Source organism: Salmo salar, chromosome 17 (assembly GCF_965601325.2).
Source record: "Salmo salar chromosome 17, fSalSal1, whole genome shotgun sequence".
In the NCBI taxonomy this organism is placed as follows: Eukaryota; Metazoa; Chordata; class Actinopteri; order Salmoniformes; family Salmonidae; genus Salmo; species Salmo salar.
In genome coordinates, this window is record NC_138307.1 from 38,757,501 (window position 1) to 38,784,427 (window position 26,927).

The 26,927-nt window shown below is 45.6% G+C and overlaps 1 protein-coding gene across 1 annotated transcript in view; it reads left to right on the forward strand.

Annotated features, from left to right (window-relative positions):
- Positions 1–16,357, forward strand: part of LOC123728205 (cytochrome P450 27C1) — a 19,261-nt gene extending 2,904 nt beyond the window's left edge. The window contains 9 exon segments of the mRNA XM_082963755.1: positions 1,048–1,238; positions 1,832–1,962; positions 1,965–2,030; positions 3,815–4,024; positions 5,609–5,772; positions 9,497–9,663; positions 10,381–10,459; positions 11,401–11,604; positions 14,111–16,357. Of these exon segments, the coding sequence (XP_082819881.1) occupies positions 1,048–1,238; positions 1,832–1,962; positions 1,965–2,030; positions 3,815–4,024; positions 5,609–5,772; positions 9,497–9,663; positions 10,381–10,459; positions 11,401–11,604; positions 14,111–14,230 (1,332 nt within the window). The 3' untranslated portion in view covers positions 14,231–16,357.
- Positions 16,358–26,927: the final 10,570 nt, after the last annotated feature.

Consider the following 26,927-nt stretch of genomic DNA (forward strand, 5'->3'; position numbering starts at 1 on the left):
TGTGACCCTCCATGATTTCTGAATGTAACCTAGTAACACTGCCTGTCTATATCTGGGTAGCCTGGTGCCAGGTCTCTCTGTGCTGCGTTGGCAAACCCCCCGCTGCCAAACCCCCCGCTGCCAAACCCCCCGCTGCCAAACCCCCGCTGCCAAACCCCCCGCTGCCAAACCCCCCGCTGCCAAACCCCCCGCTGCCAAACCCCCCGCTGCCAACCCCCGCTGCCAAACCCCCCGCTGCCAAACCCCCCGCTGCCAAACCCCCCGCTGCCAAACCCCCCGCTGCCAAACCCTCACTGCCAAACTCTGTGAGATGGAGAGACATGAGGATTAGTTTAGTGTGACTCCAGATCAAAACAAGCATCACATTCTATAGGCTTAAACCCCTAAATGGTAAAATCCCAGACAGGATGTTGACAGCACATCCCAGACATGGTGTTGACAGCAAATCCCAGACAGGATGTTGACAGCACATCCCAGACAGGATGTTGACAGCACATCCCAGACAGGATGTTGACAGCACATCCCAGACAGGATGTTGACAGCACATCCCAGACATGGTGTTGACAGCACATCCCAGACAGGATGTTGACAGCACATCCCAGACAGGATGTTGACAGCACATCCCAGAAATGGTGTTGACAGCACATCCCAGGCAGGATGTTGACAGCAAATCCCAGACAGGATGTTGACAGCACATCCCAGACAGGATGTTGACAGCAAATCCCAGACATGGTGTTGACAGCAAATCCCAGACATGGTGTTGACAGCACATCCCAGACAGGATGTTGACAGCACATCCCAGACAGGATGTTGACAGCACATCCCAGACAGGATGTTGACAGCACATCCCAGACAGGATGTTGACAGCAAATCCCAGACATGGTGTTGACAGCACATCCCAGACAGGATGTTGACAGCACATCCCAGACAGGATGTTGACAGCACATCCCAGACAGGATGTTGACAGCACATCCCAGACAGGATGTTGACAGCACATCCCAGACAGGATGTTGACAGCGAGGTTCCTCTCTCTCTGTTTCCCCCCAGATGGAACACTCTCAGAAGTATGGAAAGATCTTTAAGTCTCGTTTCGGCCCCCAGCTGGTTGTGTCTATCGCAGGGCGGGATCTGGTTGCCGAGGTGCTGAGGACGGAAGGTGTGGCCCCGCAGAGAGGCAACATGGAGTCCTGGAAGGAGTACCGCGACCTGAGGGGCCGATCTACCGGACTTATCTCAGCGTGAGTCTGACCTCTGAACTACGACCTGTGTACACCCCTTTTTTGAAAGGAGAGAAAATCGAGAAATGATTCACACGAAGTAGTATCGACTTCAGTTAGTTGTAATGAATATTTAGCGTAAAGTCATCAACAATGTACATAGGAACAAAAAAGGGGATGTTTGACAAGTGAAGAATCTGTTTCTCAGAACTCCGTAGCTCGTACATATTGTTCCACTAATGTCACATTTCCATCTCAATCAATTCTTATTTGTTACTCTTTTAAAAACATGACTCTATGAAATTAATTGACACAACCCTTTTAAACTTTTTTTTCAATGCCTATTTTTCTATTTATCAGCATTAAAATATCCTTGTATTTATTTATATTTATTTATTAATTCTTATCCTTTTATATGAACTCATTTTTTTTATCAACAAATAAAAACATTTCTGACCTTTTGTATTTAATTCGTTATTGTAAAATTACAACAACAACATTTTACGTTTGTTGGGACCTGCTGATTCCCGGGAATCTTCCCCAACCCAAGGATTTCTGGGAAACCTTTTAGTTGTGTCTGACCTTCTTCTCTACCTTTCTCTCTCTCTCCGCAGGGAGGGTGAGGAATGGTTGAAGATGCGCAGCGTCCTCCGTCAGCTGATCATGAGACCGAAGGACGTGGCTCAGTTCTCTGACGATGTGAATGCTGTGGTGGGGGACCTGGTGAAGAGAGTGGTTACGCTGAGGAGAGGCAGACAGACGGACTCACCGTGCTCAATATTAACGATCTGTTTTTCAAATACGCAATGGAAGGTGGGTAGTGGGTACAGGGAGGATGGGTACAGGATGGGTACAGGGAGGATGGGTAGTGGGTAGTGGGTACAGGGAGGGTGGGTACAGGATGGGTAGTGGGTACAGGGAGGATGGGTAGTGGGTACAGGGAGGATGGGTACAGGGAGGATGGGTAGTGGGTACAGGGTGGGTAGTGGGTACAGGGAGGATGGGTAGTGGGTACAGGGTGGGTAGTGGGTACAGGGAGGATGGGTAGTGGGTAGTGGGTACAGGGAGGATGGGTAGTGGGTACAGGATGGGTACAGGGAGGATGGGTAGTGGGTACAGGGAGGGTGGGTAGTGGGTACAGGGAGGATGGGTAGTGGGTACAGGGAGGATGGGTACAGGGAGGATGGGTAGTGGGTACAAGGTGGGTAGTGGGTACAGGGAGGATGGGTAGTGGGTACAGGAAGGATGGGTAGTGGGTAGTGGGTACAGGGAGGATGGGTACAGGGTGGGTAGTGGGTACAGGGTGGGTAGTGGGTACAGGGTGGGTGGGTAGTGGGTACAGGGTGGGTAGTGGGTACAGGGAGGGTGGGTGGTGGTAGTGGGTACAGGGAGGATGGGTAGTGGGAGGATGGGTAGTGGGTACAGGGAGGATGGGTAGTGGGAGGATGGGTAGTGGGTACAGGGAGGGTGGGTGGGTAGTAGGTGGGTAGTGGGTACAGGGAGGGTGGGTAGTGGGTACAGGGAGGGTAGTGGTTAGTGGGAGGATGGGTAGTAGGTGAGTAGTGGGTACAGGGTGGGTAGTGGGTAGTGGGTACAGGGAGGATGGGTAGTGGGTACAGGGAGGGTAGTGGGTAGTGGGAGGATGGGTAGTAGGTGGGTAGTGGGTACAGGGAGGGTGGGTGGGTAGTAGGTGGGTAGTGGGTACAGGGTGGGTAGTGGGTAGTGGGTACAGGGTGGGTAGTGGGTAGTGGGTACAGGGTGGGTAGTGGGTACAGGGAGGGTAGTGGGTACAGGGTGGGTAGTGGGTAGTGGGTACAGGGAGGATGGGTAGTAGGTGGGTAGTGGGTACAGGGAGGGTAGTGGGTACAGGGAGGGTGGGTGGGTAGTGGGAGGATGGGTAGTGGGAGGGTGGGTGGGTGGTGGTAGTGGGTACAGGGTGGGTAGTGGGAGGGTGGGTGGGTGGGGTGGGTGGTGGTAGTGGGTACAGGGTGGGTAGTGGGTACAGGGTGGGTAGTGGGTACAGGGTGGGTAGTGGGAGGATGGGTAGTGGGTACAGGGTGGGTAGTGGGAGGGTGGGTGGGTGGGTGGGTGGTGGTAGTGGGTACAGGGTGGGTAGTGGGTACAGGGTGGGTAGTGGGTACAGGGTGGGTAGTGGGTACAGGGTGGGTAGTGGGAGGGTGGGTAGTGGGTACAGGGTGGGTAGTGGGTACAGGGTGGGTAGTGGGAGGATGGGTAGTGGGTACAGGGTGGGTAGTGGGAGGGTGGGTGGGTGGGTGGGTGGTGGTAGTGGGTACAGGGTGGGTAGTGGGAGGATGGGTAGTGGGTACAGGGTGGGTAGTGGGTACAGGGTGGGTAGTGGGAGATGGTAGTGGGTACAGGGTGGGTAGTGGGTACAGGGTGGGTAGTGGGTACAGGGTGGGTAGTGGGTACAGGGTGGGTGGGTGATACTCCAGTATATCAGAGGTGTCATGTAGACAACATACTGGGCCTGTTCAGACTCTGTGGTAAGTCTGTTATTGAGGGTGGCAGCCATCAGGCAGCTAAACTAATAAACCCCAACTCATCTTCAAGTTCATTTTACCTTCCTCTTCTTCCAGGTATGGCAGCCATCTTGTACGAGGACCGTCTGGGCTGCTTGGAGAATGAGGTTCCTCAGAAGAGCCAGGACTACATCGCAGCCCTGCACCTGATGTTTAGTTCCTTTAAGATGACCATGTACGCCGGAGCCATCCCTAAGTGGCTCAGAACCATCATCCCCAGACCCTGGGACGAGTTCTGCAGCTCCTGGGACGGACTCTTCAGTTTCAGTACGTTTCGATGATGCTGCATTTCCACCGGTGGTGTACCCCCCCCCCCCCCCCCCCCCCCCCCCGGGGTGTTTGACCTTTAAAAGCCTCAGACTTTTGTGTTTCTGTAACTGTCGTGGAAAATTGTCTCAAAAATAGAACACTCTTAGAAGAACTTGTGAATTCAATATAGGATTTAATACAAAGTAGCAAAGCCGTGCTGGTCCGCGGAACATCCAACTTCCCTGAACACCAGCTCTGCTTTTATACACATACAGCATATAGGTACATCCCATATGTTAATGCAGTTACTCCCCTTAGTCCTTCTGCCACCATTATCTTTTAGTCCGAGTTCTTTGCTTGTTAACGCCCAACAATAACAACTCATATCTGCTTCTGATTAGATTATAACGGTGGCGGGGACCTCTGTATGTCATACAAATATAACGCATGCATTGCATGCTCATGTTTAGTCATTTTACTACCATCTCCCCATCCTGTGCCCTTCTGACTTTGGTATGTCTGGCTGTCATAAATGTATTTATGGCCTTGGTTAATGTACTCATTGCTCGTGTGTAATCTTAACAGACTGGTGATAATACGGTTAGGGAAGAGGTAAATACAGAACTCAAGTCCAGTTGCCAGGCTACTGCACAACCCGCAGTGGCCCGTTACCTTATTTGGACTGGGTGTTCACCTTCTCTTCCTATGGCCAATGTCCTTATGTCTATGCTACTTCAGCATAGCGACTACAATTATTTATGTTACTTAGCTCCCACACTATTCTGTTAAACTAACACTGGTCTGACTGCTGAGAGCTACTTTATAGAGGAGAAATGGCTCACCTCCACTCTGTTAAGAAAACATCAAATGGTACTTCATCTGTCCCCACAGGAGAACCCTTTGTAGAACCCTTTTGGGTTCCAGGTAGAACGCTTTTGGTTCCTGGTGTAGAACCCTTTTGGGTTCCAGGTAGAACCCTTTTGGGTTCCAGAGGTAGAACCCTTTTGGTTCCAGGTGTAGAACCCTTTTGGGTTCCAGGTAGAACCCTTTTGGGTTCCAGAGGTAGAACCCTTTTGGGTTCCAGGTGTAGAACCCTTTTGGGTTCCAGAGGTAGAACCCTTTTGGGTTCCAGGTGTAGAACCCTTTTGGGTTCCAGAGGTAGAACCCTTTTGGGTTCCAGAGGTAGAACCCTTTTGGGTTCCAGGTGTAGAACCCCTTTTGGGTTCCAGAGGTAGAACCCTTTTGGGTTCCAGAGGTAGAACCCTTTTGGGTTCCAGGTGAAGAACCCTTTTAGGTTCCGGGTGTAGAACCCTTTACACAGATGATTCTACCTGAAACCCAAAAGTATTTTACCAGGATCCCAAAAGGGAAAGACGAATAACCCTTTTTTTTCCTCCAAAGAATGTATCTGTCTTAGATGAACTCACTGACTGTAAGTGTCTCTGGATAAGAGCGTCTGATAAATGACTCAAATTGTGAATGCATGCATGTAACCCTATACTGTTATGGACTAGAGATGAATATGTTACCTTAACCCTCTTCCTCCCTCCCCCTCTTCCTCCTCCCTCCTCCTCCCTCCTCCTCCCCCTCCTCCCCCCCCAGGCCAGATCCATGTCGATAAGCGTCTGGGGGAGATCCAGGATCTGGTGTCCCGAGGAGAGACAGTGAAGGGGGGTCTTTTAACTCACATGCTGGTGACCAGAGAGATGAACCTGGAGGAGATCTACGCCAACATGACTGAGATGTTACTGGCTGGGGTGGACACGGTGAGCAGTAGGGGAGATGTTACTGGTGGACACGGTGAGCAGTAGGGGAGATGTTACTGGTGGACACGGTGAGCAGTAGGGGAGATGTTACTGGTGGACACGGTGAGCAGTAGGTGAGATGATGCTGGCTGGGGTGGACACGGTGAGCAGTAGGGGAGAGGGAGATGATGCTGGTGGACACGGTGAGCAGTAGGGGAGATGTTGCTGGTGGACACGGTGAGCAGTAGGGGAGATGTTACTGGTGGACACGGTGAGCAGTAGGGGAGATGTTACTGGTGGACACGGTGAGCAGTAGGGGAGATGTTGCTGGTGGACACGGTGAGCAGTAGAGGAGATGTTACTGGCTGGGGTGGACACGGTGAGCAGTAGGGGAGATGTTACTGGTGGACACGGTGAGCAGTAGGTGAGATGATGCTGGCTGGGGTGGACACGGTGAGCAGTAGGGGAGAGGGAGATGATGCTGGTGGACACGGTGAGCAGTAGGGGAGATGTTGCTGGTGGACACGGTGAGCAGTAGGGGAGATGTTACTGGTGGACACGGTGAGCAGTAGGGGAGATGTTACTGGTGGACACGGTGAGCAGTAGGGGAGATGTTGCTGGTGGACACGGTGAGCAGTAGAGGAGATGTTACTGGCTGGGGTGGACACGGTGAGCAGTAGGGGAGATGTTACTGGTGGACACGGTGAGCAGTAGGGGAGATGTTACTGGTGGACACGGTGAGCAGTAGGGGAGATGTTACTGGTGGACACGGTGAGCAGTAGGGGAGATGATGCTGGTGGACACGGTGAGCAGTAGGGGAGATGTTACTGGTGGACACGGTGAGCAGTAGGGGAGATGTTACTGGTGGACACGGTGAGCAGTAGGGGAGATGTTACTGGTGGACACAGTGAGCAGTAGGGGAGATGTTACTGGTGGACACGGTGAGCAGTAGGGGAGATGTTACTGGTGAACACGGTGAGCAGTAGAGGAGATGATGCTGGTGGACACGGTGAGCAGTAGGGGAGATGTTACTGGCTGGGGTGGACACGGTGAGCAGTAGAGGATATGTTACTGGTGGACACGGTGAGCAGTAGGGGAGATGTTACTGGTGGACACGGTGAGCAGTAGGGGAGATGTTACTGGTTGGACACGGTGAGCAGTAGGGGAGATGTTACTGGTGGACACGGTGAGCAGTAGGGGAGATGTTACTGGTGGACACGGTGAGCAGTAGAGGAGATGTTACTGGTGGACACGGTGAGCAGTAGGGGAGATGTTACTGGTGGACACGGTGAGCAGTAGGGGAGATGTTACTGGTGGACACGGTGAGCAGTAGGGGAGATGTTACTGGCTGGGGTGGACACGGTGAGCAGTAGGGGAGATGTTACTGGTGGACACGGTGAGCAGTAGGGGAGATGTTACTGGTGGACACGGTGAGCAGTAGGGGAGATGTTACTGGTGGACACGGTGAGCAGTAGGGGAGATGTTACTGGTGGACACGGTGAGCAGTAGGGGAGATGTTTACTGGTGGACACGGTGAGCAGTAGGGGAGATGTTACTGGTGGACACGGTGAGCAGTAGGGGAGATGTTACTGGTGGACACGGTGAGCAGTAGGGGAGATGTTACTGGTGGACACGGTGAGCAGTACGGCGAGATGTTACTGGTGGACACGGTGAGCAGTAGGGGAGATGTTACTGGTGGACACGGTGAGCAGTAGGGGAGATGTTACTGGTGGACACGGTGAGCAGTAGGGGAGATGTTACTGGTGGACACGGTGAGCAGTAGGGGAGATGTTACTGGTGGACACGGTGAGCAGTAGGGGAGATGTTACTGGTGGACACGGTGAGCAGTAGGGGAGATTGTTACTGGTGGACACGGTGAGCAGTAGGGGAGATGTTACTGGTGGACACGGTGAGCAGTAGGGGAGATGTTACTGGTGGACACGGTGAGCAGTAGGGGAGATGTTACTGGTGGACACGGTGAGCAGTAGGGGAGATGTTACTGGTGGACACGGTGAGCAGTAGGGGAGATGTTACTGGTGGACACGGTGAGCAGTAGGGGAGATGTTACTGGTGGACACGGTGAGCAGTAGGGGAGATGTTACTGGTGGACACGGTGAGCAGTAGGGGAGATGTTACTGGCTGGGGTGGACACGGTGAGCAGTAGGGGAGATGTTACTGGTGGACACGGTGAGCAGTAGGGGAGATGTATGCTGGTGGACACGGTGAGCAGTAGGGGAGATGTTACTGGTGGACACGGTGAGCAGTAGGGGAGATGTTACTGGTGGACACGGTGAGCAGTAGGGGAGATGTTACTGGTGGACACGGTGAGCAGTAGGGGAGATGTTACTGGTGGACACGGTGAGCAGTAGGGGAGATGATGCTGGTGGACACGGTGAGCAGTAGGGGAGATGTTACTGGTGGACACGGTGAGCAGTAGGGGAGATGTTACTGGTGGACACGGTGAGCAGTAGGGGAGATGTTACTGGTGGACACGGTGAGCAGTAGGGGAGATGTTACTGGTGGACACGGTGAGCAGTAGGGGAGATGTTACTGGTGGACACGGTGAGCAGTAGGGGAGATGATGTTGGTGGACACGGTGAGCAGTAGGGGAGATGTTACTGGTGGACACGGTGAGCAGTAGGGGAGATGTTACTGGTGGACACGGTGAGCAGTAGGGGAGATGATGCTGGTGGACACGGTGAGCAGTAGGGGAGATGTTACTGGTGGACACGGTGAGCAGTAGGGGAGATGTTACTGGTGGACACGGTGAGCAGTAGGGGAGATGTTACTGGTGGACACGGTGAGCAGTAGGGGAGATGATGCTGGTGGACACAGTGAGCAGTAGGGGAGATGTTACTGGTGGACACGGTGAGCAGTAGGGGAGATGTTACTGGTGGACACGGTGAGCAGTAGGGGAGATGATGCTGGTGGACACGGTGAGCAGTAGGGGAGATGTTACTGGTGGACACGGTGAGCACCAAGAGGAGGACTAAGCAAGCCACTGATCTTCTGATCCCCCGCCTCTTTCTCTCTCTCTCCCGAGTCCTCTGTTCCTCCTTCTGTCTGTGTGTCCTCGCTGGGACACTGACCTCAGGATGAACCCTGCTAGTGATGTCCTCTGGGACGCTGACCTCAGGATGAACCCTGCTAGTGATTTCCTCTGGGACGCTGACCTCAGGATGAACCCTGCTAGTGATTTCCTCTGGGACGCTGACCTCAGGATGAACCCTGCTGGTGATGTCCTCGCTGGGACGCTGACCTCAGGATGAACCCTGCTAGTGATGTCCTCGCTGGGACGCTGACCTCAGGATGAACCCTGCTAGTGATGTCCTCTGGGACGCTGACCTCAGGATGAACCCTGCTAGTGATGTCCTCTGGGACGCTGACCTCAGGATGAACCCTGCTGGTGATGTCCTCTGGGACGCTGACCTCAGGATGAACCCTGCTGGTGATGTCCTCTGGGACGCTGACCTCAGGATGAACCCTGCTGGTGATGTCCTCGCTGGGACGCTGACCTCAGGATGAACCCTGCTGGTGATGTCCTCTGGGACGCTGACCTCAGGATGAACCCTGCTGGTGATGCCGTCTGGACCCTGCTGTCTGGTCACCATGGAGACACAGTGGACAGATAGGAGACATGTATTAATACCGTGTGTAGATACAACGGCTACGACGTGGGCACAATCTGTCTGTGTCTCTCTCTCTGTCTCTCTCTTTTTCTGTGTCTCTGTGTCTCCCTACCTAGACATCATTCACCCTGTCCTGGGCCTGCTACCTCTTGGCCCGTCACCCTGAGGTCCAGCAGGAGATCTACGAGGAGGTGAAGAGGACTCTGGGACACGGGACCATCCCCACCGCTGATGACGTCCCTCGTCTACCGCTCATCAGAGGACTGGTGAAGGAGACACTAAGGTACACCAAACACACACACACACACACACACACACACACACACACACACACACACACACACACACACACACACACACACACACACACACACACACACACACACACACACACACACACACACACACATATTTACTCTTTAGAAAAGTCATGTAGAGAAACTAGTTGAATAAAACGAAATGAAATAAACAAAATGAACAGTAAACATTACACTCACAAAAGTTCCAAAAGAATAAAGACATTAAATGTCTTAATATGCGCAAATAGTTACTCTCTCTCTCTCTCCCTCTCTACCTCTCTCTCTGTCTCTCTCTCTCTCTCTCTCTCTGTATCTCTCTCTCTCTCCCTCTCTACCTCTCTTGCTCTCTCTCGCTCTCTCTCTCTCTCTCTCTCTCTCTCTCTCTCTCTCTCTCTACCTCTCTCTCTCTCTACCTCTCTCTACCTCTCTCTCTCTACCTCTCTCTTGCTCTCTCTCTCTCTCTCTCTACCTCTCTCTTGCTCTCTCTCTCTCTTTACCTCTACCTCTCTACCTCTCTCTACCTCTCTCTCTCTACCTCTCTCTTTCTACCTCTCTCTCTCTCTACCTCTATTCTCTCTCTATATATACCTCTTCCCCCGTCTCTCTCTCTTCCCCCGTCTCTCTTTCACCCTCCCCTCTCCCCCCCCCCCCCCCCCCCCCCCTCTATACCTCTTCCTGTCTCTCCCTTCCTTCTCTCCCAGAATGTTTCCTGTTCTGCCGGGCAATGGGCGTGTTACCCAGGATGACTTGGTGATTGGTGGTTACGCCATCCCCAAAGGGGTAAGAGTCTGTCGATATCCCACCCAGGGATGATGACTGTGTATATATCACACACACACCCGTTTCCTGTCCAGACTCTCTTCATATCCTTCCTGTTTCCTGTCCTCCTCAGACCCAGACTCTCTTCATATCCTTCCTGTTTCCTGTCCTCCTCAGACCCAGACTCTCTTCATATCCTTCCTGTTTCCTGTCCTCTTCCTCCTCAGACCCAGACTCTCTTCATATCCTTCCTGTTTCCTGTCCTCCTCCTCCTCAGACCCAGACTCTCTTCATATCCTTCCTGTTTCCTGTCCTCTTCCTCCAGACCCAGACTCTCTTCATATCCTTCCTGTTTCCTGTCCTCTCCTCCTCCAGTCTCTCTTCATATCCTCCCTGTTTCCTGTCCTCCTCAGACCCAGACTCTCTTCATATCCTTCCTGTTTCCTGTCCTCCTCCTCCTCAGACCCAGACTCTCTTCATATCCTTCCTGTTTCCTGTCCTCCTCCTCCTCAGACCCAGACTCTCTTCATATCCTTCCTGTTTCCTGTCCTCTCCTCCTCAGACCCAGACTCTCTTCATATCCTTCCTGTTTCCTGTCCTCCTCCTCCTCAGACCCAGACTCTCTTCATATCCTTCCTGTTTCCTGTCCTCCTCCTCCTCCTCCCCAGTCTCTCTTCATATCCTTCCTGTTTCCTGTCCTCCTCCTCCTCAGACCCAGACTCTCTTCATATCCTTCCTGTTTCCTGTCCTCCTCCTCCTCAGACCCAGACTCTCTTCATATCCTTCCTGTTTCCTGTCCTCTTCCTCCTCAGACCCAGACTCTCTTCATATCCTTCCTGTTTCCTGTCCTCTTCCTCCTCAGACCCAGACTCTCTTCATATCCTTCCTGTTTCCTGTCCTCTTCCTCCTCAGACCCAGACTCTCTTCATATCCTTCCTGTTTCCTGTCCTCTTCCTCCTTAGACCCAGTTGGCTCTATGTCACTACTCTACCTCCATGGACGAGGAGAATTTCCCCGGAGCTGAGGACTTCCGTCCAGACCGCTGGATCAGGAAGGACGCTACGGACCGGGTGGATAACTTCGGCTCCATCCCGTTCGGCTACGGCATCAGGAGCTGCATCGGCAGGAGGATCGCTGAACTGGAGATGCACCTGGCTCTTACACGGGTGGGGGAGCAACACACACCACACACACACACACACACACACACACCACCCACACACACACACAGGACACACACACACACACACACACACACACACACACACACACACAGGACACACACACACACACACACCACCCACACACACACACACACCACCCACACACACACACAGGACACACACACCACACACACACACACACACACACACACACACACACACACACACAGGACACACACACCACACACACACACACACACACACACACACACACACACACACACACACACACACACACACACACACACACACACACACACACACACATCACACACCACACACCACACCACACACACCACACACACACACACCACACACACACACACACAGGACACACACACACCACACACACACACCACACACAACACACACACACCACACCACCCACACACACCACACACACACACCACACACACACACACAGGACACACACACACCACACACACACACCACACACCACACCACATCACACACACACCACACACACACACCACACACCACACCACACCACCCACACACACCACACACACACACCACACACACACACACAGGACACACACACACCACACACACACACCACACCACAACACCACAACACACACCACACCACACAGCATCTTGGGTAATCTTGATCCCTTCTCAAATAGACAGTAGATTTTGTAATCTGTTTCTGTAACAGCATTTCTCTGTCATTCCCAAAGTGAAGGTCTCGGCATGACTTAGTCTTCTTTCCACCATGGTGAACTATATAGGAAATAGGGTACCATTTGGGACTATTGTTAGTGTACCAGCTGATCCTGAGGTCCATACCTGTTGTGTTTGTCTCTCCTCCTCCCATCCTGAGGTCCATACCTGTTGTGTTTATCTCTTCTCCTCTCATCCTGAGGTTCATACCTGTTGTGTTTATCTCTTCTCCTCTCATCCTGAGGTCCATACCTGTTGTGTTTATCTCTCCTCCTCTCATCCTGAGGTTCATACCTGTTGTGTTTATCTCTCCTCCTCCCAGCTGATCCTGAGGTCCATACCTGTTGTGTTTATCTCTTCTCCTCTCATCCTGAGGTCCATACCTGTTGTGTTTATCTCTCCTCCTCTCATCCTGAGGTTCATACCTGTTGTGTTTATCTCTTCTCCTCTCATCCTGAGGTCCATACCTGTTGTGTTTATCTCTCCTCCTCTCATCCTGAGGTTCATACCTGTTGTGTTTATCTCTTCTCCTCTCATCCTGAGGTTCATACCTGTTGTGTTTATCTCTCCTCCTCTCATCCTGAGGTTCATACCTGTTGTGTTTATCTCTCCTCCTCCCAGCTGATCCAGAGGTTCATACCTGTTGTGTTTATCTCTCCTCCTCTCATCCTGAGGTCCATACCTGTTGTGTTTATCTCTTCTCCTCTCATCCTGAGGTTCATACCTGTTGTGTTTATCTCTCCTCCTCTCATCCTGAGGTCCATACCTGTTGTGTTTATCTCTCCTCCTCCCAGCTGATCCAGAGGTTCATACCTGTTGTGTTTGTCTCTCCTCCTCCCAGCTGATCCAGAGGTTCATACCTGTTGTGTTTGTCTCTCCTCCTCCCAGCTGATCCTGAGGTCCATACCTGTTGTGTTTGTCTCTCCTCCTCCCAGCTGATCCTGAGGTCCATACCTGTTGTGTTTATCTCTCCTCCTCTCATCCTGAGGTTCATACCTGTTGTGTTTATCTCTCCTCCTCTCATCCTGAGGTTCATACCTGTTGTGTTTATCTCTCCTCCTCTCATCCTGAGGTTCATACCTGTTGTGTTTATCTCTCCTCCTCTCATCCTGAGGTCCATACCTGTTGTGTTTATCTCTTCTCCTCTCATCCTGAGGTTCATACCTGTTGTGTTTATCTCTCCTCCTCTCATCCTGAGGTTCATACCTGTTGTGTTTATCTCTCCTCCTCCCAGCTGATCCTGAGGTCCATACCTGTTGTGTTTATCTCTCCTCCTCTCATCCTGAGGTCCATACCTGTTGTGTTTATCTCTCCTCCTCCCAGCTCATCCTGAGGTTCATACCTGTTGTGTTTATCTCTCCTCCTCCCATCCTGAGGTTCATACCTGTTGTGTTTATCTCTCCTCCTCCCAGCTGATCCAGAGGTTCATACCTGTTGTGTTTATCTCTCCTCCTCCCAGCTCATCCTGAGGTCCATACCTGTTGTGTTTATCTCTCCTCTCATCCTGAGGTTCATACCTGTTGTGTTTGTCTCTCCTCCTCCCAGCTGATCCAGAGGTTCATACCTGTTGTGTTTATCTCTCCTCCTCCCAGCTCATCCTGAGGTTCATACCTGTTGTGTTTATCTCTCCTCCTCTCATCCTGAGGTTCATACCTGTTGTGTTTATCTCTCCTCCTCTCATCCTGAGGTCCATACCTGTTGTGTTTATCTCTCCTCCTCTCATCCTGAGGTTCATACCTGTTGTGTTTATCTCTCCTCCTCCCAGCTGATCCAGAGGTTCCAGATTGGGCTGTGTCCCGTCACAGAAGAAATCAAAGCCAAAACCCACGGCCTCCTCTGTCCTGCTGCGCCCATCAACCTGCAGTTTGCTGACAGACAACCCTAGACCCAAACCCACGGCCTCCTCTGTCCTGCTGCGTCCATCAACCTGCGGTTTGCTGACAGACAACCCTAGACCCAAACCCACGGCCTCCTCTGTCCTGCTGCGTCCATCAACCCGCAGTTTGCTGACAGACAACCCTAGACCAAAACCCACGGCCTCCTCTGTCCTGCTGCGTCCATCAACCCGCAGTTTTCTGACAGACAACCCTAGACCAAAACCCACGGCCTCCTCTGTCCTGCTGCGTCCATCAACCCGCAGTTTGCTGACAGACAACCCTAGACCAAAACCCACGGCCTCCTCTGTCCTGCTGCGTCCATCAACCCGCAGTTTGCTGACAGACAACCCTAGACCAAAACCCACGGCCTCCTCTGTCCTGCTGCGTCCATCAACCCGCAGTTTGCTGACAGACAACCCTAGACCAAAACCCACGGCCTCCTCTGTCCTGCTGCGTCCATCAACCCGCAGTTTGCTGACAGACAACCCTAGACCAAAACCCACGGCCTCCTCTGTCCTGCTGCGTCCATCAACCCGCAGTTTGCTGACAGACAACCCTAGACCAAAACCCACGGCCTCCTCTGTCCTGCAGCGCCCATCAACCCGCAGTTTGCTGACAGACAACCCAAGACCAAAACCCACGGCCTCCTCTGTCCTGCTGCGTCCATCAACCTGCAGTTTGCTGACAGACAACCCTAGACCAAAACCCACGGCCTCCTCTGTCCTGCTGCGTCCATCAACCCGCAGTTTGCTGACAGACAACCCAAGATCAAAACCCACGGCCTCCTCTGTCCTGTCCTATCTCTATAGTGTGGAGGTAAATGGGGGAGTAACTGACAGACCATAAGGCAGGTTTATAGTCCGTCCAGCCGCGTCTGTAGGGGAGTAACTGACAGACCATAAGGCAGGTTTATAGTCCGTCCAGCCGCGTCTGTAGGGGAGTAACTGACAGACCATAAGGCAGGTTTATAGTCCGTCCAGCCGCGTCTGTAGGGGAGTAACTGACAGACCATAAGGCAGGTTTATAGTCCGTCCAGCCGCGTCTGTAGGGGAGTAACTGACAGACCATAAGGCAGGTTTATAGTCCGTCCAGCCGCGTCTGTAGGGGAGTAACTGACAGACCATAAGGCAGGTTTATAGTCCGTCCAGCCGCGTCTGTAGGGGAGTAACTGACAGACCATAAGGCAGGTTTATAGTCCGTCCAGCCGCGTCTGTAGGGGAGTAACTGACAGACCATAAGGCAGGTTTATAGTCCGTCCAGCCGCGTCTGTAGGGGAGTAACTGACAGACCATAAGGCAGGTTTATAGTCCGTCCAGCCGCGTCTGTAGGGGAGTAACTGACAGACCATAAGGCAGGTTTATAGTCCGTCCAGCCGCGTCTGTAGGGGAGTAACTGACAGACCATAAGGCAGGTTTATAGTCCGTCCAGCCGCGTCTGTAGGGGAGTAACTGACAGACCATAAGGCAGGTTTATAGTCCGTCCAGCCGCGTCTGTAGGAGAGTAACTGACAGACCATAAGGCAGGTTTATAGTCCGTCCAGCCGCGTCTGTAGGGGAGTAACTGACAGACCATAAGGCAGGTTTATAGTCCGTCCAGCCGCGTCTGTAGGGGAGTAACTGACAGACCATAAGGCAGGTTTGTAGTCCGTCCAGCCACGTCTGTAGGGGAGTAACTGACAGACCATAAGGCAGGTTTATAGTCCGTCCAGCCACGTCTGTAGACCATTAGAAGGCGACAAGTGTCTTTTGGCTAAATCAACATTACATTTTTTTGTATTTTTTTTTTAGTCAGGCCGATTTATTCTGTAGACCGTCGGTTTTCTTGTCACAGAAACAAAGAAACAATTTTAAACTTTGACCTTGTCACAGCTTAAAGAAGTTCACAATTCACAAGACAGAATTCAGTTTTTATTTTTGTCACATTCACAACCGTAAGTCCGTTATTTTGAAATGAGTCTGAAGACTAAAGGTCCTAGGTCTAACTGAGTCTCCATGTTTACTTGTAAGGAAGAGAATTGGATGTTCATCTTTGATTAGTAGGCTAATGCCTGACCAGTTTCTATAAATTCCTGTCTGTCACGTTAACGAATTGAGATGGTGGTTCCATGTCCTAGAATAAAGTCACGTCCTGTTGAATTCCGTATTCTGTCTTGTGTCCCAAGTTTTACCCTTTTCATCTGGTCCACCGTCTAAACCGCTGTTACCTTTTTCATCTGGTCCACCGTCTAAACCACTGTTACCTTTTTCATCTGGTCCACCGTCTAAACCACTGTTACCTTTTTCATCTGGTCCACCGTCTAAACCACTGTTACCTTTTTCATCTGGTCCACCGTCTAAACCGCTGTTACCTTTTTCATCTGGTCCACCGTCTAAACCACTGTTACCTTTTTCATCTGGTCCACCGTCTAAACCGCTGTTACCTTTTTCATCTGGTCTACCGTCTAAACCACTGTTACCTTTTTCATCTGGACCACCGTCTAAACCACTGTTACCTTTTTCATCTGGTCCACCGTCTAAACAACTGTTTACACTTGTTACTGGAATTGTTGTAATTTCAACTAAGCCACACCCTTCCCACTCGTGCTCCAAGTGCGCTCCGACCTGTACAGGAATAAAGAGATCTGCTGGACACAGGGAAACATTGATTATTTAGAAGGGACCCCCCTTATAATACACAGGGAGATAAACATGGCATTATAATACACTGGGAGATAAACATGGCATTATAATACACTGGGAGATAAACATGGCATTATAATACACTGGGAGATAAACATGGCATTATAATACACAGGGAGATAAACATGGCATTATAATACACTGGGAGATAAACAAGGCATTATAATACACTGGGAGATAAACATGTCATGTCATTATAATACACTGGGAGATAAACAAGGCATTATAATACACAGGGAGATAAACATCGCATTATAATACACTGGGAGATAAACAAGGCATTATAATACACTGGGAGATAAACAAGGCATTACAATACACTGGGAGATAAACATGGCATTATAATACACAGGGAGATAAACAAGGCATTATAATACACTGGGTGATAAACATGGCATTATAATACACTGGGAGATAAAACAAGGCATTATAAAACACTGGGAGATAAACATGGCATAATACACTGGGAGATAAACATGGCATTATAATACACTGGGAGATAAACATGGCATTATAATACACTGGGAGATAAACATGGCATTATAATACACTGGGAGATAAACATGGCATTATAATACACTGGGAGATAAACAAGGCATTATAATACACTGGGAGATAAACAAGGCATTATAATACACTGGGAGATAAACAAGGCATTATAATACACTGGGAGATAAACATCTCATTATAATACACTGGGAGATAAACAAGGCAGTATAATACACTGGGAGATCAACATGTCATTACAATACACTGGGAGATAAACATGGCATTACAATACACTGGGAGATAAACATCTCATTACAATACACTGGGAGATAAACATCTCATTACAATACACTGGGAGATAAACATCTCATTACAATACACTGGGAGATAAACAAGGCATTATAATACACTGGGAGATAAACAAGGCATAATAATACACTGGGAGAGAAACGAGGCATTATTATACACTTGGAGATAAACAAGGCATTATAATACACTGGGAGATAAACAAGGCATTATAATACACTGGGAGATAAACAAGGCATTATAATACACTGGGAGATAAACATGTCATGTCATTATAATACACTGGGAGATAAACAAGGCATTATAATACACTGGGAGATAAACATGGCATTACAATACACTGGGAGATAAACATGTCATTATAATACACTGGGAGAAAAACAAGGCATTACAATACACTGGGAGATAAACAAGGCATTACAATACACTGGGAGATAAACAAGGCATTGAAATACACTGGGAGACAAACAAGGCATTACAATACACTGGGAGATAAACAAGGCATTATAATACACTGGGAGATAAACATGGCATTATAATACACTGGGAGATAAACATGGCATTATAATACACTGGGAGATAAACATGGCATTATAATACACTGGGAGATAAACATGGCATTATAATACACTGGGAGATAAACATGGCATTATAATACACAGGGAGATAAACATGGCATTATAATACACTGGGAGATAAACAAGGCATTATAATACACTGGGAGATAAACAAGGCATTATAATACACTGGGAGATAAACATGTCATGTCATTATAATACACTGGGAGATAAACAAGGCATTATAATACACTGGGAGATAAACATGGCATTACAATACACTGGGAGATAAACATGTCATTATAATACACTGGGAGAAAAACAAGGCATTACAATACACTGGGAGATAAACAAGGCATTACAATACACTGGGAGATAAACATGGCATTATAATACACAGGGAGATAAACAAGGCATTATAATACACTGGGTGATAAACATGGCATTATAATACACTGGGAGATAAAACAAGGCATTATAAAACACTGGGAGATAAACATGGCATAATACACTGGGAGATAAACATGGCATTATAATACACTGGGAGATAAACATGGCATTATAATACACTGGGAGATAAACATGGCATTATAATACACTGGGAGATAAACAAGGCATTATAATACACTGGGAGATAAACAAGGCACTATAATACACTGGGAGATAAACATGGCATTATAATACACTGGGAGATAAACAAGGCATTATAATACACTGGGAGATAAACATCTCATTATAATACACTGGGAGATAAACAAGGCAGTATAATACACTGGGAGATCAACATGTCATTACAATACACTGGGAGATAAACATGGCATTACAATACACTGGGAGATAAACATCTCATTACAATACACTGGGAGATAAACATCTCATTACAATACACTGGGAGATAAACAAGGCATTATAATACACTGGGAGATAAACAAGGCATAATAATACACTGGGAGAGAAACGAGGCATTATTATACACTTGGAGATAAACAAGGCATTATAATACACTGGGAGATAAACAAGGCATTATAATACACTGGGAGATAAACAAGGCATTATAATACACTGGGAGATAAACATGTCATGTCATTATAATACACTGGGAGATAAACAAGGCATTATAATACACTGGGAGATAAACATGGCATTACAATACACTGGGAGATAAACATGTCATGTCATTATAATACACTGGGAGATAAACAAGGCATTATAATACACTGGGAGATAAAAATGGCATTATAATACACTGGGAGATAAATCTGGCATTATAATACACTGGGAGATAAACATGGCATTATAATACACTGGGAGAGAAACAAGGCAGTGTAATACACTGGGAGATAAACATCTCATTACAATACACTGGGAGATAAACAAGGCATTATAATACACTGGGAGATAAACGAGGCATTATTATACACTTGGAGATAAACAAGGCATTATAATACACTGGGAGATAAACAAGGCATTATAATACACTGGGAGATAAACAAGGCATTATAATACACTGGGAGATAAACATGTCATGTCATTATAATACACTGGGAGATAAACAAGGCATTATAATACACTGGGAGATAAACATGGCATAATAAGCTGGGAGATAAACAAGGCATAATACACTGGGAGATAAACAAGGCATTATAATACACTGGGAGATAAACATGGCATTACAATACACTGGGAGATAAACATGTCATTATAATTCACTTGGAGAAAAAAAAGGCATTACAATACACTGGGAGATAAACAAGGCATTACAATACACTGGGAGATAAACATGGCATTATAATACACTGGGAGATAAACAAGGCATTAAAATACACTGGGAGATAAACATGGCATTATAATACACTGGGAGATAAAACAAGGCATCATAATACACTGGGAGATAAACAAGGCTTTATAATACACTGGGAGATAAACACGGCATTACAATACACTGGGAGATAAACACAGCATTATAATACACTGGGAGATAAACATGGCATTATATACACTGGGAGATAAACAAGGCATTATAATACACTGGGAGATAAACATGTCATTATCATTCACTGGGAGATAAACATGGCATTATAATACACTGGGAGATAAACAAGGCATTATAATAAACTGGGAGATAAACAAGGCATTTTAATACACTGGGTGATAAACAAGGCATTATAATACACTGGGAGATAAACAAGGCATTACAATACACTGGGAGATAAACAAGGCATTATAATACACTGGGAGATAAACATGGCATTACAATACACTGGGTGATAAACAAGGCATTATAATACACTGGGAGATAAACATGGCATTATAATACACTGGGAGATAAACAAGGCTTTATAATACACTGGGAGATAAACAAGGCATTATAATACACTGGGAGATAAACATGGCATTATAATACACTGGGAGATAAACATGGCATTATAATACACTGGGAGATAAACATGGCATTACAATACACTGGGAGATAAATACGGCATTATAATACACTGGGAGATAAACACGGCATTACAATACACTGGGAGATAAACAAGGCATTATAATACACTGGGAGATAAACATGGCATTACAATACACAGGGAGATAAACAGGCATTATAATACACTGGGAGATAAACAAGGCATTATAATACACTGGGAGATAAACAAGGCATTATAATACACTGGGAGATAAACAAGGCATTATAATACACTGGGAGATAAACATGGCATAATAAACTGGGAGATAAACAAGGCATAATACACTGGGAGATAAATATGGCATTATAATACACTGGGAGATAAACAAGGCATTATAATACACTGGGAGATAAACATGGCGTTATAATACACTGGGAGATAAACATGGCATTATAATACACTGGGAGATAAACATGGCATTGTAATACACTGGGAGATAAACATGACATTATAATACACTGGGAGATAAACAAGGCATTATAATACACTGGGAGATAAACATGTCATTATCATTCACTGGGAGATAAACATGGCATTATAATACACTGGGAGATAAACAAGGCATTATAATACACTGGGAGATAAACAAGGCATTTTAATACACTGGGTGATAAACAAGGCATTATAATACACTGGGAGATAAACAAGGCATTACAATACACTGGGAGATAAACAAGGCATTATAATACACTGGGAGATAAACATGGCATTACAATACACTGGGTGATAAACAAGGCATTATAATACACTGGGAGATAAACATGGCATTATAATACACTGGGAGATAAACAAGGCTTTATAATACACTGGGAGATAAACAAGGCATTATAATACACTGGGAGATAAACATGGCATTATAATACACTGGGAGATAAACATGGCATTATAATACACTGGGAGATAAACATGGCATTACAATACACTGGGAGATAAATACGGCATTATAATACACTGGGAGATAAACACGGCATTACAATACACTGGGAGATAAACAAGGCATTATAATACACTGGAGATAAACATGGCATTACAATACACAGGGAGATAAACAGGCATTATAATACACTGGGAGATAAACAAGGCATTATAATACACTGGGAGATAAACAAGGCATTATAATACACTGGGAGATAAACATGGCATAATAAACTGGGAGATAAACAAGGCATAATACACTGGGAGATAAATATGGCATTATAATACACTGGGAGATAAACAAGGCATTATAATACACTGGGAGATAAACATGGCGTTATAATACACTGGGAGATAAACATGGCATTATAATACACTGGGAGATAAACATGGCATTGTAATACACTGGGAGATAAACATGACATTATAATACACTGGGAGATAAACAAGTCATTATAATACACTGGGAGATAAACAAGTCATTATAATACACTGGGAGATAAACAAGGCATTACAATACACTGGGAGATCAACATGGCATTACAATACACTGGGAGATAAACATGGCATTACAATACACTGGGAGATAAACATGGAATTACAATACACTGGGAGATAAACATCTCATTACAATACACTGGGAGATAAACGAGGCATTATTATACACTTGGAGATAAACAAGGCATTATAATACACTGGGAGATAAACAAGGCATTATAATACACTGGGAGATAAACAAGGCATTATAAAACACTGGGAGATAAACATGTCATGTCATTATAATACACTGGGAGATAAACAAGGCATTATAATACACTGGGAGATAAACATGGCATAATAAACTGGGAGATAAACAAGGCATAATACACTGGGAGATAAACATGGCATTATAATACACTGGGAGATAAACAAGGCATTATAATACACTGGGAGATAAACATGGCATTATAATACAATGGGAGATAAACAAGGCATTATAATACACCGGGAGATAAACATGGCATTATAATACACTGGGTGATAAACAAGGCATTGTAATACACTGGGAGATAAACATGACATTATAATACACTGGGAGATAAACAAGTCATTATAATACACTGGGAGATAAACAAGTCATTATAATACACTGGGAGATAAACAAGGCATTATAATACACTGGGAGATAAACATGGCATTATAATACACTGGGAGATAAACATGGCATTATAATATACTGGGAGATAAACAAGGCATTCTATAACACTGGGAGATAAACAAGGCATTATAATACACTGTGAGATAAACATCTCATTATAATACACTGGGTGATAAACAAGGCATTATAATACACTGGGAGATAAACAAGGCATTACAATACACTGGGAGATAAACAAGGTATTATAATACACTGGGAGATAAACAAGGCATTATAATACACTGGGAGATAAACAAGGCATTATAATACACTGGGAGATAAACAAGGCATTACAATACACTGGGAGATAAACAAGGCATAATAATACACTGTGAGATAAACAAGGCATTATAATACACTGGGAGATAAACATCTCATTATAATACACTGGGAGATAAACAAGGCATTATAATACACTGGGAGATAAACATGGCATTACAATACACTGGGAGATAAACATGGCATTATAATACACTGGGAGATAAACAAGGCATTATAATACACTGGGAGATAAACAAGGCATTATAATACACTGGGAGATAAACATCTCATTATAATACACTGGGAGATAAACAAGGCATTATAATACACTGGGAGATAAACATCTCATTATAATACACTGGGAGATAAACAAGGCATTATAATACACTGGGAGATAAACAAGGCATTATAATACACTGGGAGATAAACATCTCTATAATACACTGGGAGATTAACAAGGCATTATAATACACTGGGAGATAAACATGGCATTATAATACACTGGGAGATAAACAAGGCATTATAAAACACTGGGAGATAAACAAGGCATTACAATACACTGGGAGATAAACATCGGCATTATAATACACTGGGAGATAAACACGGCATTACAATACACTGGGAGATAAACACGGCATTATAATACACTGGGAGATAAACACAGGCATTATAATACACTGGGAGATAAACAAGGCATTATAATACACTGGGAGATAAACAAGGCATTATAATACACTGGGAGATAAACATGGCATTACAATACACTGGGAGATAAACAGGCATTATAATACACTGGGAGATAAACAAGGCATTATAATACACTTGGAGATAAACAAGGCATTATAATACACTGGGAGATAAACAAGGCATTATAATACACTGGGAGATAAACATGGCATTACAATACACTGGGAGATAAACATGTCATTATAATACACTGGGAGAAAAACAAGGCATTAGAATACACTGGGAGATAAACAAGGCATTATAATACACTGGGAGATAAACATCTCATTATAATACACTGGGAGATAAACAAGGCATTATAATACACTGGGAGATAAACATCTCATTATAATACACTGGGAGATAAACAAGGCATTATAATACACTGGGAGATAAACAAGGCATTATAATACACTGGGAGATAAACATCTCTATAATACACTGGGAGATTAACAAGGCATTATAATACACTGGGAGATAAACATGGCATTATAATACACTGGGAGATAAACATGGCATTATAAAACACTGGGAGATAAACATGGCATTACAATACACTGGGAGATAAATACGGCATTATAATACAGTGGGAGATAAACACGGCATTACAATACACTGGGAGATAAACACGGCATTATAATACACTGGGAGATAAACACAGCATTATAATACAGTGGGAGATAAACAAGGCATTATAATACACTGGGAGATAAACAAGGCATTATAATACACTGGGAGATAAACATGGCATTACAATACACAGGGTGATAAACAGGCATTATAATACACTGGGAGATAAACAAGGCATTATAATACACTTGGAGATAAACAAGGCATTATAATACACTGGGAGATAAACAAGGCATTATAATACACTGGGAGATAAACATGGCATTACAATACACTGGGAGATAAACATGTCATTATAATACACTGGGAGAAAAACAAGGCATTAGAATACACTGGGATATAAACAAGGCATTATAATACACTGGGAGATAAACATCTCATTATAATACACTGGGAGATAAACAAGGCAGTATAATACACTGGGAGATAAACACCTCATTATAATACACTGGGAGATAAACAAGGCATAATACACTGGGAGATCAACATGGCATTACAATACACTGGGAGATAAACATGGCATTACAATACACTGGGAGATAAACATGGAATTACAATACACTGGGAGATAAACATCTCATTACAATACACTGGGAGATAAACAAGGCATTATTATACACTTGGAGATAAACAAGGCATTATAATACACTGGGAGATAAACAAGGCATTATAATACACTGGGAGATAAACAAGGCATTATAATACACTGGGAGATAAACATGTCATGTCATTATAATACACTGGGAGATAAACAAGTCATGTCATTATAATACACTGGGAGATAAACAAGGCATTATAATACACTGGGAGATAAACATGGCATAATAAACTGGGAGATAAACAAGGCATAATACACTGGGAGATAAACATGGCATTATAATACACTGGGAGATAAACAAGGCATTATAATACACTGGGAGATAAACATGGCATTATAATACACTGGGAGATAAACATGGCATTATAATACACTGGGAGACAAACATGGCATTACAATACACTGGGAGATAAACATGGCATTATAATACACTGGGAGATAAACACGGCAATACAATACACTGGGAGATAAACACAGCATTATAATACACTGGGAGATAAACAAGGCATTATAATACACTGGGAGATAAACATGGCATTATAATACACTGGGAGATAAACAAGGCATTCTAATACACTGGGAGATAAACAAGGCATTATAATACACTGTGAGATAAACATCTCATTATAATACACTGGGTGATAAACAAGGCATTATAATACACTGGGAGATAAACAAGGCATTACAATACACTGGGAGATAAACAAGGTATTATAATACACTGGGAGATAAACAAGGCATTATAATACACTGGGAGATAAACAAGGCATTATAATACACTGGGAGATAAACAAGGCATTACAATACACTGGGAGATAAACAAGGCATTATAATACACTGTGAGATAAACAAGGCATTATAATACCACACTTGGAGATAAACAAAGCATTATAATACACTGGTAGATAAACAAGGCATTATAATACACTGGGAGATAAACATGGCATTACAATACACTGGGAGATAAACATGGCATTATAATACACTGGGAGATAAACAAGGCATTATAATACACTGGGAGATAAACATGGCATTACAATACACTGGGAGATAAACATGGCATTATAATACACTGGGAGATAAACAAGGCATTATAATACACTGGGAGATAAACAAGGCATTATAATACACTGGGAGATAAACATGGCATTATAATACACTGGGAGATAAACATCTCATTATAATACACTGGGAGATAAACAAGGCATTATAATACACTGGGAGATAAACATCTCATTATAATACACTGGGAGATAAACAAGGCATTATAATACACTGGGAGATAAACAAGGCATTATAATACACTGGGAGATAAACAAGGCATTATAATACACTGGGAGATAAACATGGCATTACAATACACTGGGAGATAAACATGTCATTATAATACACTGGGAGAAAAACAAGCCATTAGAATACACTGGGATATAAACAAGGCATTATAATACACTGGGAGATAAACATCTCATTATAATACACTGGGAGATAAACAAGGCAGTATAATACACTGGGAGATAAACACCTCATTATAATACACTGGGAGATAAACAAGGCATAATACACTGGGAGATAAACAAGGCATAATACACTGGGAGATCAACATGGCATTACAATACACTGGGAGATAAACATGGCATTACAATACACTGGGAGATAAACATGGAATTACAATACACTGGGAGATAAACATCTCATTACAATACACTGGGAGATAAACGAGGCATTATTATACACTTGGAGATAAACAAGGCATTATAATACACTGGGAGATAAACAAGGCATTATAATACACTGGGAGATAAACAAGGCATTATAATACACTGGGAGATAAACATGTCATGTCATTATAATACACTGGGAGATAAACAAGGCATTATAATACACTGGGAGATAAACATGGCATAAT